General features: G+C 43.9%; 1 protein-coding gene across 1 annotated transcript in view; it reads left to right on the forward strand.

The window, feature by feature from the left end:
* CDHR3 (cadherin related family member 3) overlaps positions 1–14,783 on the forward strand; it is a gene marked incomplete at both ends in the record, with an annotated part of 43,265 nt that extends 28,482 nt beyond the window's left edge. Inside the window, 8 exons of the mRNA XM_082497993.1 lie at positions 1,103–1,329; positions 3,087–3,258; positions 5,069–5,313; positions 7,915–8,096; positions 9,467–9,480; positions 10,964–10,995; positions 11,918–11,966; positions 14,458–14,783. Of these exons, the coding sequence (XP_082354119.1) occupies positions 1,103–1,329; positions 3,087–3,258; positions 5,069–5,313; positions 7,915–8,096; positions 9,467–9,480; positions 10,964–10,995; positions 11,918–11,966; positions 14,458–14,783 (1,247 nt within the window). The remainder of the gene's footprint in view (positions 1–1,102; positions 1,330–3,086; positions 3,259–5,068; positions 5,314–7,914; positions 8,097–9,466; positions 9,481–10,963; positions 10,996–11,917; positions 11,967–14,457) is intronic.
* Between the last annotated feature and the right edge of the window lie 871 nt (positions 14,784–15,654).

Below are 15,654 nucleotides of genomic sequence, written 5' to 3' on the forward strand. Positions count from 1 at the left end.
CAGGAGTGAAACTGCCAGGAAAGCAAGGATGGCTAAGGACAGATGAGGGGGCACAGGACAGCCACTCAGCAAACAGATGACCGCCACCTTTAAGTGTTCATACCAGTGCCTTGCATTGCTCAGCAGCCTGTTGTTCTTGCCCAGCTTTTATTTCTATGGTGCATGGATGGAGCTTGGCTTTTTACGCTGTTTCCCAGGAGGCATGATACGGTGAATTTTGTAGCATTTGCTATTCTGTGTGTGCCTCCTCATACCACTGACGTGTATCTTAGCAATATAACACTTGAAACCCATCTGTGACATGGATATGTCTGTAAAGCTCTCTGTGTCAGCCACAGAACTTTGCTGGATACTGAGCCCATCAAGAGAAATTATGTTTTTCTGACTCAGACTGCCTTTTGTTTTGGGGTGAGTTGACGTCCACAGGGTGCTTGCTATTGCTGTACCAAACAGGAGCCAACAGTTTGCAGTAGGGCCAGAGTTCACAGGGTCAGGAAAGAAAAAATACCAACCCTTCATTTACATCCTCCTTCTGTCTTACTCTGTGCATGTGGATTATTCATGCTGTATATCCCTGGGTCATGTGGATCCACTTAGAGTTGAATCAATGTCTGCAGAGACGGGCATGCACAGTCCCATCTTCATTCTCGCAGTTTACAGCACTGCTGTTTGTAGTTTCCCTCATAAATTCTTGGCATGAAGGTAATTCAAACAGCTTTTCAAACACCTTGGAAGGAACAGCAGCAATTGCTTTTCAAGCCTTGTTCCTCGAACCAAGCCAGTGCTCGGGCTGCCACAAGGCAGGAGTTTGTGCGTGTCGGTTGAGGGCTCAAGGTGGCCCTCACCTCCAGAGCACTTCTGTTGTGGTTCTCTACAGGCTCCTTGTGTTTTGGTACTTATTACTAGCAGGTGAGCTCATGCAGGGGGTAGCCATAGCACAGCATGGTGAACTAGTATTTCTCACACCTTTGCTTTACTTTTTTGGGGTGAAAAACTCTGAAACAAATCTTTAGTTCAGTTTCATCAAGCTTTGGTTGGTACAAGTACTCTGTACTTCCTTTTCCTTAAAATGTTAATGAAATATGGATTTTCTGTTTCTCAGTTGGATCTAGCATTGGAAGAGTGAATGCCAGAGATGACGACTGGCCACCCAGTGTCATCACTTATTCCATTGTAGCTGGAGGAGGCACCAGGGATTACACAAATATCTTCTGGATCAGCCCAACCAAAGGAGATGTGAAGATTTTAGCTAGATTAGACTATGAAACAACTCAGAAACACATTCTCACAGTACAGGCCTCAGACCAAGAGAAGACTGCAACAGCATCTGTGAGTAAATCCACTCTACTCCTCCCCCTTTAGCTACATTTTTCTCTCTTCCTCCTGACAAGAATGGTAAGACATTGGGCAAAGCACTTTGGTCTGTAAAAGGCAAGTCCATCCCTGCATAAAGCTGTATATTAGTCAGATGAAAGAGGTGGTGTTCACTCAGTCTTGCTTTATTTCTTACAAAAAAGTTAAATGAATATTTTTATATTTTTAACTCCGTGTTTTTTGTTTCTCAGTCTTTTTTTTCTTATTTTACCTGGGCAGTGAAATTGTTTTCTTGCCCTAGACAATTTGAGATATTCTTTACGGCTACATATATACTGGAAAATAGAAAAAGGAAAGGGTCTTGAGGCCAGGCAGCACAACCTAATTTTAGCCATGCTTAGTGCCAAGTCCTTTTTGGACCTCATGTAGTGCTGCTTGACCCTCAAACATACTTTTGATTTTGTATGTGATGTTCTTTCACTGCAAAGGGCCCCAGGCAATCTGAGAATCATGTTGCAGCCCATCAGAGTTGTGGTTTCATGGGCTGGGACAGAGGGGATGTTCTGCATACGTTGAGGATGGAAGGAGGGCTTGAGCAGCCTCTTGGGGTAATGCCAGAAGGCCCACTCAATACATCTGTGTCCACATGGTCTACTGGGTATGGACCCTTGCATGTGCCTTCCCTTAACCATGATCTAGTTTTGTCCCCAATGATGCTATCTGTCATGAGCCAAGAGCATGCCAGGGATCATGATAACATTAAACAGTAGGCTTGTGCTCAAGTTTGCTTCCCAGACCAATTCTATTCAGGAAAAAAAAACAAAACAGATGGTATATCCACAAAGGTGTTTTATAGTCACTTCTTTCAAAGAACCTCGGTGTCCTTCACATACAGACTCCTTTTTACTCCTTTTCACATCTTCTTCCTTGTGACTGTCTTACATTTGATTTTTGCACATCTGTTGAGAGGAATACAGGTACTAGGCTTGCTTTCTATTCCAGCCAAGCACCACCCATGAAGATGCTAAGTGGGAAGTACTTAATCTCTTTATCACCTGAAGTACTTAATCTCTTTATCACCTATAATATTTCAAGTTGATGATTAAGGAAAATTTATCATCAGGAGCTTTCAACAATGACAAGTTTATCTGTTGCCTGTTTAAGACCAACAGACATTAGAGGAAAGAGCTTTGAGAAGGGTAACCTTATTCTCCCAGCCAGCTAACCCCAGCTGACATTAAGCACATCTGACGCAACCTGGGGTGCTCCCAGCCATGCGGAAGGCCATTACAAGCATTTCTCTCTCACTGGGAACAGTCAGTCTGTAAGGAGTCCTCCTTCCTTCCATGGATCGTGGTCTGCATTACTATTAAATATGCTAAGAAGCCTAACTAATGACTGTGAAGCAATTTGAGAGATTTGAAAGGAAGTTTAATGAATACCTGGTACTATTATTATTTCTCACTCTTACAATGACACAGTTCGGGTAATTCAAATAGTCAGACACACCAGCTCGAAACCACCGCGATTTTGGAAGATGGTTTGGGTTAAAGAACCTGTTCCCAAAAGAGTGCTGATCACAACAAGAAGCAAAGGTCAAATGATCACAGACATTTTCTGGTAGAAACTTGATTGGAAGGGAGGTTCATTGCTCTTCAACTGCTGTTGATCAAAAGAGCGAAATGGGAAAAGTCAAACAGTTTCTGAAGTTAATAAAATTCTAGCTTAGCACAGTGGAGGAGCTTCAGCTTGCTATTGCTCTTTTCTTTCAGGTAACTGTCAATGTTTTGGAAGTAAATGATGAAGAACCAGTTTGTTCGCCCAGTTTCTATTCATTTCAAATCCCAGTCAGCTTAGCTGTTGGAACCAATATTAATGGTTTCAGGATTGAATGTCAAGATCGTGATTCTGATCCTAGGTCTTTCCGTTACTTCATTAATGAAGGTACTGTGTCATGGTGTGTGAGCTGGGACCAGTGCAAAAATTTATGAATGCTGATGGTTTGCTTTGACTTGTAAATAGAAGTCTTGCACAGTTTATGTGCTATTTCTCATGGAAAGCTAGCTGTGATTCACAAGTTTTGCACATTATTACTTTGCTGCTTACCAAAAGAGATGTCTCTTCACATCTACCACCTAGAACCATTCCCCTGCAAGATTGGATTGCCTACCATGTTAATTAATTGGCAATTAGTTGCATAATTGACAAGGACTTCAGAAGAATGAGATGGAATGATATGCAGGGTCAAATTTCACTTCCAATTACAGCTGAGTAAATCTTGAGAAATGATGGTGGGTTCTGTTACTCTGCATACCTCACCTTTAGATGCTGGTACACCGTTCAAAACAATCGAGCAAACATGCATGTCCTAGGTCCATGCTGTATGCATTAAACCCCTGTTTTAAGAGTGTGTGTTTGGACCTGATAATCAACTGCATCCACGTGGACAACTGCTGTGGTATGGGATGACATTCAGCTTCACAAAAAGGGAATGCACTCTTTTGGGGCAATTTCTTTTTTTTTGCTGCTGAGGTGACTGCTGGGAAGGAGGGAGCAGATTGTGCAGGTTCCAGTAAAAAGTTGTGAGCATAAAAAGAGAGAACCTCTGTCCTATTCCAGCCCCTTAATGCTGCAAAGGAGCTCTGCAGCAGTGGTATTTACACACAAGCCATATGAAGTCTGCATTTGTATCAGTAAGTCAGGGCCTGGCCACAGGTCCAGTATTGGCCCACACTGCTGAAGCTTTAAGTTTGGTTGCTGGCATGATTTTGGTCTGTGCCAAGCAGTGTATTCCCAAAGAGATCCTGGGCATTGCTGAGGGATGAGGACCTTGCCAAGCAGGCACTCTGTATGGGCTGACCAAGGTGAAGACTCAGGGGTTTGGCTGTACGGATGTGAGCTGTGCCATGCAGTTGGCCTCTGAGCCCCAGGGCAGCCCATGGCCCATTTTGTGCCATACAATTGATATGGCCTCCAAGGTCACTTCAATTTCTGGAACTCTGTGGGGCAATAAGAGCAAAACTAAAGCACAGCTGGTGCCTTTTCATGGCTCTGATCTCTCCTACGTGTGGTCTGCTCAGAGCCTGAGAGCTGGAGCTCATCTACCTGCAGAACAGGCCATTAGCAAATCTCCAGCTACATGGACAGAAAATGGAGGGCTGAGGGACCAGGATCACTGAGCTCTCCTTTCTGCCCCCACAGTGCAGATGAAACCCTGGAGGAGCTGTTACAAGGCCTCTGCCTCTTGGCAGAGAGGCAAGCCATAGACAGGGACTGGAGGGGCCTCTGGAGACACTGGTTGTGTCCATGTGGCCTAGGGGCCACTCCAGGGACACCCCAGTAGTGGAATGAGCCCTGCAACAGTGTAGGGTCCTCGCCCTGGCTGGGTGCTGCTGCTTCTGGGTGCTCTCCAGGCTGTAAGGACAGGCCATTTGAGTGACCTCTTGTGTGCCTTATGGCTCTGAAGTGTTTCCACAGCCTCTTCTCAGCTGTGTCCCCACAGAGGGTCTCATTCCATGTTTTAATGCTTTTATGACTATATTGTTTTATCTGATTTTATATGATATCAGGAAGACCAAGGAGCTGTTCTTATCAAGAATATTTCACTGCACAGGGGTATAGTGATCCATAACAAGTTGTCAACAGAAACTGATCTTTTAGCTTGTTGCAGCCATTTACTTTAATGTGGGACTGCTTTTCTCTCTCTCTTTTTTTTTTTTTTTACATTGTTTTGTTGTTTTGCTACTGCTTGCAGGCAATGTGAACAATCATTTCACCTTTTCACCAAGTGCTGGCTCCAACACATCTCGGCTGATCCTCGCATCGAGGTTTGACTATGAGAGCGGACTTGATATGAACTGGATTTACAAACTGCATGTCTATATAACAGATGACAATTTACTATCTGCCAGGGGCAAAAATACACACCTAATTAAAACTGGAACGGTGACTTTAAGCATCAGAGTTATCCCAAACCCAACTACTGTCATTGCCACAACGGTAAGTTCACTGAAATTTATGTCCACTTCTGTGGTTCTTTCATGGGCTGCTCTCCATGGGAGTGAAGAAAAGAGGGTAGATGTATGCAAAAGGAAAACAAAAACCTACAGTGGGTCCAGTCATGGGAAGTGCTGAGCCCCGTGCTCTTACATTGGAGCCAAAGGTGGTTGATGTACTCAGCATCATGAAGGATTGGTCCCAGGTACAGAGTCATAACATATGTTTTGTATTTTAGTTTCTAAAACAAAAAGGGCAGGTAGCCAAAAGACCAGGCATGCTGCCATTACCACGTAACTGGAAAGTTAAGATTTTGGCAGCTTTATTAATAAGGAAAGAGCAGGGGTTAACCTTTGCTTGGAACCTTAAAATTACCTCATGCATTTTGCACTACCTCTTTTTTTTATTCATAGCTATTCACTCCACCAGCTGTCTTGCAATTGAATGTGCTTCTTTAGCCATGGGACACATTAATCTGTGGCTACCAAAATGAAAATAGGCATCAACAACAAGAAATCCTCATGACTTACAAGGGGCTTTTTTCCATCCCTGAGGTCACCCTCATGTAAAACTTTGATCTGCCTGTCAGGAACTGAATCGGTTGTGCACAGCTTCAGCGACACGCTGAGGCTGCAGCAGGTTGCAGACAGCAAATCCAGAGAGGTGGGGTGGGTCTCTCCAGAGCTCCCTGCCCACGTGGTGGCCCATAGCTAAGCTGGGGAAGCCTGCACAGCTTTCGGCAGCCAGGGTGGGATCTGGCCTTGCACAGGCTGTGGAGCTGTGAGCCTGCGTCCCAGCAATACAGCCTACTCTTCCACAAAGCCATCCCAGGCAAGCTCTGGCTAACCAATTTCATTTTGGAGCTGATTTCCTTCAGGCTGTAGCAGGCTGTGTTGAGAGCTTGCTTTTCTCCAGCCTGCAGAAGTGGCACAGCCTGAGGGTACAGATCACTCTGTCCTCATCCGTGTGCCAGCTGCTACCTTCATCCCTTGCTGCACCATCTATCGGTCATCCAGAGCCCATCCATTTTCTGCCTGCCAGCAGATTGCATTGCCCTTTTTTCACTCGCATGCAGGAAGAAAAATATGAGTACGCTGGTAAAGGGGTAAAGTGCTATTCCCTGTAAAATGGTCTGGATCTGGTAGGGGCTACTGGTAACTGAGCCAGAACCAGGGGATCCTGCAAACAGCACATGGAAGTCTGGACGCTTTGCTATGAAAAAGCTTAAAGGCTAACTTGCAGACTGATTAATAACGCTGTTATTATCTAATGCTCTGTTGGGAAGGAATAAATGGTTTTCTCACAGCCTTCTCCTCCCCCTACTTGATGTGGAAATGAAAAGTTAAGCCAAATAACAGAACTTATTCTGTATTTCTTTCCTGTGCTATACCACAAATACAAACAGTCTAGACCACATACCACAGCATTGAGTCGGCCTCCCCAGAGATATGAGCCTTCTACTTTCAGTCTGTTTTCCAGACGAGCACCTCCATTACAGCAACTTCTCCCATCACTACTGCTGACATGTGTTCAGTGCAGCAACTTGATGAATCAGATGCTGGTAGACTGGTAGTGTGGAAAAGAAGTGCTGTCACAAAAAGTCACTTGTGACTTCAGTCCCAGTGAGGATGAAGTGGTGGTTGTGCTCTTGAGATTATCTGAGAGTTTCTCTAAGGATTGGATGTACCTTTTTTTTTACAAGGCTAAATGTATTTTTTAAAGGTATCCTTAAACAGGAAAGAAACAGATACCCTGCTAAATTTCATACGCAATATGATTACAAATGTCTTACAGAAAATTAAATAAAAATCTCAGTAGATGGTCAAAACTAAGAGTACCACACTAGGCAATGACCTAGGTAGAGCAAATGAGTAATTTCTGATCTGTGTGAGGATAGTTTTATGATGGGCCTTAATGAATGAATTGCTACCACCAAGTGATGTGCCAGCTCAGAGACGTGTCTCCTGGCACTTGGGAAGATGTGGGAGATGAGAACTGCTCAGGAAGTATGGTTTTCCCTTCTGGAACTAGTCACAGGCGAAAAAAGGGAGTTTAATTTCTTTTTATACAATAACCCAATTCCTTGGGGTTCAACTCCTCTTATGAAGAGCGCCGAATGATCACTGTAGTGAAGATAACCTACTTCCAGTTTTGCCTTAGGTAACAAGAAACCATTATCTCCGTAATGGCAGTATTCCCTGAACTTGCTCACCCTCCAACAGTGTGCTCGCAGCTTCTCAGACAACCTGAGGCTTTTAAACCCCACCATGACACGCTTGCTTTAATATAAGACATTGAAACATGATCCAGAACCTCCTTTTTGCATCGTGGGTGGTCTCCATTTCACCTGCCTTTGATTGCCCCAGGAGCTCAGTGGTCTATCTCAGTCATCCGAGCTGCCTCAGCAGTCGGCAGAGAGGTACGAGGGATGAATCACTGTCTCCAGCAGACACCATCTCCATCTGCCCACCATCTGCAGAGCCCTGGGGCAAGCTTGGGCCAGGTGCTTCAGTGCAGAAGTTCAGCCAGATGAAAGGTGCTGTTGGTGTCAGTAACCTTACAAGTGTGCAGCCTTGAGGAACTTTTCCTATCTTGTTTTAAAAGCCTGGCTTCACTGTTGTGACAAAAAGGGAAAACCTCTACTCTGAATCGGCGTGGTACGTGCCGTTCGTCATGACCCTTGGTGGTTTGCTGCTCCTCGGACTGCTGGGGTACCTGGGGTTCCTGCTGGCGACGTGGGTCTGCACCTGCTGCCCTCCGGCAGGCAAAGCATACAGCGCACCTCTGTGAGTCCTCCCAAATGTCATGCTGGGGAAGTACCCACCAACACCTGGCAGTAACAGAGAGAACTCAGGCCTTTCAGCCACAATGAAATCTATGCTTTTAATATTTTATAGCAGTATGCTGTGTGCTGTAGTAAATGCTACTACCAGCTACAGGGATATTTGGTGTTAATGATATGAAGTCAAGGAAAAATGCCCATGGAATTTTATTTCATGGATTTACTAACAGTTTAACAAAAGCATTAGCTGAAGGTAACAGTGGAATGAACAATTATGACCTCTAAAAGCAGCTACACTCATAAGGCGTAGTCAGAGCCTGTGCTTGACTGTGCTCACCAAGAACCCAAATGGTTTTGGTTTGTATTTGGCTCACACACCAAGGGAACTCCCATCTAGGTAGTTACTGGATGCATATTCCTTCCTCTCAGCTATGGACCCCAGAGTCCTTTCCTTGGTGCTCATGCCAAATTCTTTGTTCAGGCAAAACTCCTGCAGAGTTCCTAGAGTTTTACCCAAGCCTGTTGCAAGGCTCTGGCCCATAAAACTTCATGGTATCCCTAAGCGCTCATGCTTGGCAAAAGCCACGGAAGCACCTGGGACCAATTCTGGTTCATTGTGAGAAGCAGCAGAGATCGCCACTGGCTTCCTTCTCAGCGGACTGGAGCCAGACTGCCTCTAAATTGACTTTTTACTTCACAAAACAAAGATAAGCAGCTCTTTAAATGGACTAGGATTATAAAACCATATTTCTCTAAGTATTCTCAGGATTTGGGCTTAAATTTAGAAACTATGGTAAACGTAAAGAGGTAATATATGACTGTAATTATAATTCAAATGGTGTGTGCAAGGAATTTAGTAATTTGTGATAAAAAAGACAAATCTAGCAGCATATAGTTTGGCTATTGTTATTATTTATTAATTGGGCCAGGCTCTCCGATTAAAAAGCAATTTCTATATTTTCATAAACGTTTACAACCTTTCAAATATTTTAAAAGGTATTATTTGAGCACATCAGATCCAAAAAATTGACCTTCCTCCAAGGATGGAACAAGATGACAATATCTGAAAAAATATTTTTCCAGATAATATAAATCCAACATGCTATCATCAATAAGACTTTATATTTTTTAATATCATCCCTTCTTGGAGAGGTGTTAGAGCAATGCTCAGGGTTGTTTTCCTGTTTGGGAGCAGCATTAAATGATGCAGGCCTTCAGTGAAAGTAAAACCAGAAACCAAACAAATCAAGCAAATCTCAGAACTCAAGGAAACACATCCTTCTTGCCAAATGAAAGAGAACAAAGCATGATATTTTTATGTAGGTGAAAGTATGACATTTTTTAACTACACTCTTAATCCTTTTTTCGTTACAGGATAAACGCTCCAGGTGTGTATCTCCTTTCTGTATTTTAATACTTCACAACAAGACCTTGTTTATGATTCTGTGTAAAATTTGTAAATCCATTTCTAGACAATTACAAGAGTATTGAGATTAAATAACCCTGGCTGATTATGGGAGGCCTGCCTAGGTGACATCACAGTCCTTTTGGTCTTCAGATCTATTAACTATTAGGTAAAAACCAAATTCAGAGTAGCCTGGTATTCTGGCGTGGATGCTAAAGTATTATTGTATCTTTTCACACGCAATTTGTATGCTATCTGTTGAAAAATAATCCTATCCCTCTACAGCACCTTCAAAGTTGTCTCTACTCTAATTCCCTGTTCTCTGCTCCCTTCATTTACTCCCTTGACACCATTACTTCATGTACCTGAAGACTTATTCTAAAGCATTGGTGCTTTTAAAGGGATTTGTATAACTTAGCAGGGGTGTAAGTTGCATGTAAAATTAAAAGTGTTTTTTTAAGCAGTCATGTTCCTTTTAGCCCCATTAGCTTTCTGCTCGGACACGTGGCTCATATGGGCTCAGTAAAACCCTGTTTTTATAACTGCCTCTCCTCAATCAGCATCTCCCAGCTTGAAAAAAAACACAACTAACAAAACCCAACAAAATTAGTTGTTCTTTTGGTTGCCCAATTTGAAACATTTCAGCATTGGCTGGTTTCCAAAAAATGGATGCTTGATGCTTTCTGAGAAACTGGTACCCAAACGCTGGGCAGCAAAGGCCAGGTTTCCCATCAGTGCTCAGGTTAAGACCCATCTGCAGCACTTCAGAGTATTGCACACCCGGTTGTAAAGCTTGTTGGTGGCCAGGCATACAGTTCTCCACAGAAAGGCCATTAAACAAATTGGCAAGGAGCGAGCAAGAAGAAATCATAGCAACTAGTTGGGTATCATCCACAAATCTATGCTGTCGAGATGCCCATGGCACTGCTGCTCTATTTGTTTGCATGTGGGATGAGTTAATAGTGTGGTAAATTCACACATACCCAAACTGTTCTTCAATCTGAATTTTACTTGACTGGATCTGCAGCACTTCCCTGTTTTGTCTCCAAGCACATGTTTGAGTGCACAAGCTTTGCAACTACAAACATTCATGGAAAAAAATAATCTACATTTGTAGTTCAAATATCCTCAAAGGTGAATTTCTATATCTGTTCATATTATTTAGAAATGGAAATTTGTTAAAGAAACCATTGTAATTTATTCAGTACTGAAGGAATAAGACTTTTCAAGGCTAAAATTTGATTAGTCATCGGCAACTGTGGATTCTTACTCCAAAATACTATGAAGCAGTTTGCTTTTCAAACAGTATGAGGGATCATCCTTTGAAAAGAAATGAGGCTCATGTGAGATGCCTCAGAAGTTGAGTACCAAAAATGTCTATTTGTTTGAGGAAATCTTGGCTTTAGTATCTATAGTCACTGTCAGAAAAATCTGATTCTTTACAATGTGCATTTCCTTTTCTGTAGAAAAGAAGAAACCTAAGAAAGAAGTGGTTGTGGTAAGTACAGCCAGACTCAAAACAGAACCCAGTTTTGCCCAGCACCATCATGCAATATAATCATAGGACCCTTTCTATGAAAGATGTCTGTTTTCCAAAGAGAATATCAAAATGATAGGCAAGGAAAAAAAGATTGCCCCAAATGCAAAACACTTCAGTGCCCCAGCTGGCCTCTGTATTTGGAGGCAGCACTGGGTGTGATGGGTGCTCACCCGCGCTGTGACCCCATTGCTTCCAGATGCCAAATTCTCCAGCCTCTTGCAGCCCCATGCATGAGAGGCCAGATAGGCTGTGACTGGAGCAGTGACAATGAGACTCGCTGCAGCTGCAGAGGCAGGACGACAAGTTCCCCAGCTTCACTGATGGCAACGTTGTGCTGCTGAGACACCATTGACCTGTGCAGCTAACCCTGACCTGCCTGAGTGCAACCAGTCAGGTACCCAAGTGTACCCAAGCTGCAAAGAGTTTGGTCTTGATAAGCTGTTTGCAGCAAAATGCCATAGTTATTTCCACTGTAATAGATGTTTCTTTGCTTCTAGATCTGGGGGCTCCTTCCTTTTTCATAGCCATAAAAGCATAAAGGTTGCAAGGCACTTTCATTAGTGTACTCTTCCTCCCCAAATTCTTCAGAGAGGGGATTCCCAAGCCTTCTCTGGGTGGAGGTGACCCTCTTGTGGTTACACACGTGGAGGCATTTAGCGTGTCAGACCTTATTAATTCTCCTTTGAACATCTAGTGGCAACACCCTACACCACAAATGGCATTTGTTGCCAGTTTTGATTAAACCCAGCCTACAGGAATGCAATACGCAGGTTATACAAATCCGCCTCCATCCATGTAGGTCACCATTTCCAAGTCACTGCTCCTCCTTCTTGCTTAACTGATTCACAGGATTCATTTCACATTTTGTCTCTCTTCACAGACAATGACAAAGCTAAGCACTGTCTTTGATGGAGAAGCCAGAGACCCAGGTAATAAAAAGCAATTAACAGTGGATATGAATATTTGGCTGGAAACAAACTGGATTAGTTGATTTAAATATGGTTCAACATTTGCATTTCGTATTTCAGGTTTGCTGTTTCCAAGGAGAAAGGGAACTATATTTCACAGACAGTGAAAATCAAGAGAGTGCCCTAGTAGTATTTCTAGTGGTAAAATATACTTATGTCCCTCGAAAGCACATGTATGGTGGCCAGACTATTCACTGATCCTCTGCTAAACCTGAATGTACGGATCTGGTATTGGAAGGTGAGAGGGGAGGAGGAATTTGCTGCAAGCCTCCTGCTGCAATGATCACCCAGGATGACCTCCTGCGGGGATGACCCAGGAAGTGTAGTGCTTATCCCCTTCCCCAGGTGATGGCCACTGTGCTCTGCAGCAGGGTTCATAACAGAAAAATATTTTTTTTCTAAGGGTTGATCTGCCTTAGCTCATCCCCCTGAACCACAGCCCCTGCCTGAGCCCACGCCACGTTGCTTGGCCTGCCATGAGGGTGCGCAGCCCTGCGTCTAATGGCTGAGGGCCCCAGCATGGAGGGGGAGGGGCTGCCTGGTAAAATGTGACAGTCAGACAAAATAAGCCTTTAACAAATAGATCCGAAAATTGGTCTGAAACAATAGGTCTAAAAATTATCCAGAAGAAGGCAGGCTTATTTCAAGGCTTGGATTCATCTGGCGAAATTTCCACTCAAGTGCCTGTACCTTGTGTTTCTTATTAGCTGGCTCGGAGCTGTTGGATGCTGTGAGCTAATGGGAAACACTAGGCATGGGGACTTCAGTAGAATTGGGGCAAACAAATGGGAACCTACTGTGCAATTAAGCCCATCCACAAGGCTGCTCAAGACCAGTTTGGTCCAGGTCCAAGCCCACCTGCTATTTATAAAGAGGTCTGGAGGGATGGGCTCCAAAGTCCTGGCGTTTTTCCTGTGTAACTGCATTTGTACTATATGAAACATGAATGTTCTCTGGGCCACTGCAAGAGCTGCTTCCTGGTGTTTTTGTGGGACAGCTGGTGGCTCCCTTCCTCAGCAAACCTGACCACACCAGACTTAAGGATATCTGAGCCCATCCAAACTGCCCTCAGAGCCATAGTGTTTGTGTCATGCCTGACGAAAACATTAAGCTATAACACAGCTTTGTGGTGTCAGCAGATAAATGTGTGCTCCCCACTCACCCCTCGACTCCCCTGCCTCCCCTCTATGGCTCATCCCAAACCTTAGAGGATCAAGTGTTGGTGGTTTAGAAATGAGATTTCATAATTCCCAGGACATCATCTGTTGAATATGATTAGGAGGGATGCTCAGGAGCTGCTTCCTGATCTGGGCTGCTTTAACACATACCCACCTTGTAAGCAGTCAGAAAAAATAACATCTAAAGAGATCCAGTTTCAACTTTAATAGCTCAAATTGTGTTAATGTGTCAGAAACCATTAATTCTGATACAAACTGTAACATGTAGTAACACGTAACCACCATTTCTTTCCAGGCATTAATGGTCTTTTGTTTGTCTCATATGAATAATGTTTAATTACAAGAAGTGCCACTATAGCTCCTGATTCTCCATCTGTTTAGCAAGAGACAGTGTTTTCAACTGTGAGCCAATCACACTGGACACATCACAATTTTTCCACCTATCTCTGGGTAGTAAATGAACTGAAGGAGAAGATACTTGCTTTTACCCGTAAAATCTGAAGAAGGACAAAAATCTTTCTAACAAGAAAAGGTAGCCATGTGTGCTTAACAACCCAAATTTAACAATATTTTTTATATATGAGGGAAGCATGTACTTGCACAAACAGAAAATACATAGTATTTCACTCTATTAATGACACTGTGCACAGCAAGCCTGGAGGAAAGCATGTTGTGCAAGTGGAGAAGCAATGCATCCAGCCAAAACACGTTGGGGATCCCAGATCTCGAATCTAGGGTCAACCTAGATGACCTGACGTGGTCTGGAAGATGTATGTAGCCTAATGTGCTCCCAGTGGGTTTTGCTACCTCAGGTAGACAACTCTACTTGAAAAAATAGGCAGAGACATACACAGTGGCCTTGCTCAGCATGGCCAGAGGCAAAAGTTTTGGGAGCGTTAGCCCTGACAGCTAAGGACTATGGATGTGTTTGTTACATTGCCCATGTTGATCTATGGTAGCCATAACTTGGATAGAGGTATAGATAAGGTATGAGGATGGATGAGGTATGTATAAGAACATCCTTTTTCCCTGAACCGCAGACCTGGTTTTTATACTGATAGAATAGCATCTCCTCTGAGCAGCCACCATGATGCCCAGGTCCCCAAACTCACTTGTGGAAGTGAGGCTTTCTTTCTCGGGGCCACCTCCCCAACTCAGCTGATTTTCCAGGTGCTTCATGTTTCTCATTTCAACCCCATCCGGAGGAGAACTGTTATGTCTTAATCTGCTAAAGCAGGAATGATTTTAATTAGTTGTGTTTTCTCCCTTGCAAGTTACTGGCAAAATGTATGAATTCAATACACGGTCAGGGGCCCGGAGGTGGAAGAAGAACAACGAGCCCCTTCAGCCGGCACTGGCCATGCAGGTAACATCCAGTGCCACAGATGGTAGTGGCCAAGGGACAGACAGAGCAGAGGCACCAAGCAAAAGAGCGCCTTCAGAGAAAAGGAAAGAGCCAACTGCAGAGACAAAACCAGCTGCTAAGCCCTCGGCAGGGCAATCAGAGGCACCAGGCCAGGATGGGCTGAGATTACAAAAGCAGAAAGAGGAGTCTGAGGACAGGGGGTTATCCTCGCCAGCCCCCCAAGGCAGATACTGATCTCCTCTCCCAAAGTGAACACTGCGTTGCTGTTAAGCCAGCCTTAAAGCAGAGTGCATGAGTCTCCAAGGCACCTCCCAAACAACCCTCATTCTGAACAGCCAAAGATTCAGACATGATTTTCTCTATATATATCTCAGCTACAAAACGTAAGGCGGCTGTTGCTACGTAAACCAGACCCAAAGGCAGGATGAAGCTGGACTTACCTTTAGCAGGTGCAGGTAAGAGTGGGAGAGAAGGGGAGGATGTGAAAAGGGGAGAAGAGGAAACGAAAGCAGAGTCATGGACAGAAGCATCTGCTGCCCACTGCCCTGGGCTATAGCCACTGGCAGTTTCTTCCTGGAAGAGCTCTGTGCCCCGAGGCCAGCACAGCCATGTCCTCTGACTGCCTTTGGGGAGGGCAGCATACACACAGACATGCTTTCGCACCAGTGAATGGGGTCTCCTGTCCCTGCTGAGCAGCAGAATGTGTGAAAAGCCCACCAGGGTTAAAAAGTTTGCTGGTAAAAGTGAAAAATATTTTCTTTTCATTCAGTATTTTATTTCAGCCCTTCCTTACCCTCCCATCTTGCTGTAGTAAAGCTCATGGATTGAAAGCAGTTTTGGAGTGGAGAAAACCCACAGCTTGTTATGGTATCTCAGGCTGTCATGTCAATGCTTTCAGCTTATTTATCTTTTGTAACACTAGAAGCATTCAATATCTTCTACCTTTGGTTTTTCCTCTGGCATATTTAATGTTTTACAGAATCAAGTGGAACACACTCAGAAGAATGACAGTAAACACATGGGGTGAAATAATCTTTTCCAAGTGTGGGCATGTATAATGTTAAGTGCTGTCTAAGAACCTGATAAAAAACAAGCAAACCCTACA

Source organism: Vanellus vanellus (genome assembly GCF_965231255.1).
Source record: "Vanellus vanellus genome assembly, chromosome: 1".
Lineage (NCBI taxonomy): Eukaryota > Metazoa > Chordata > Aves > Charadriiformes > Charadriidae > Vanellus > Vanellus vanellus.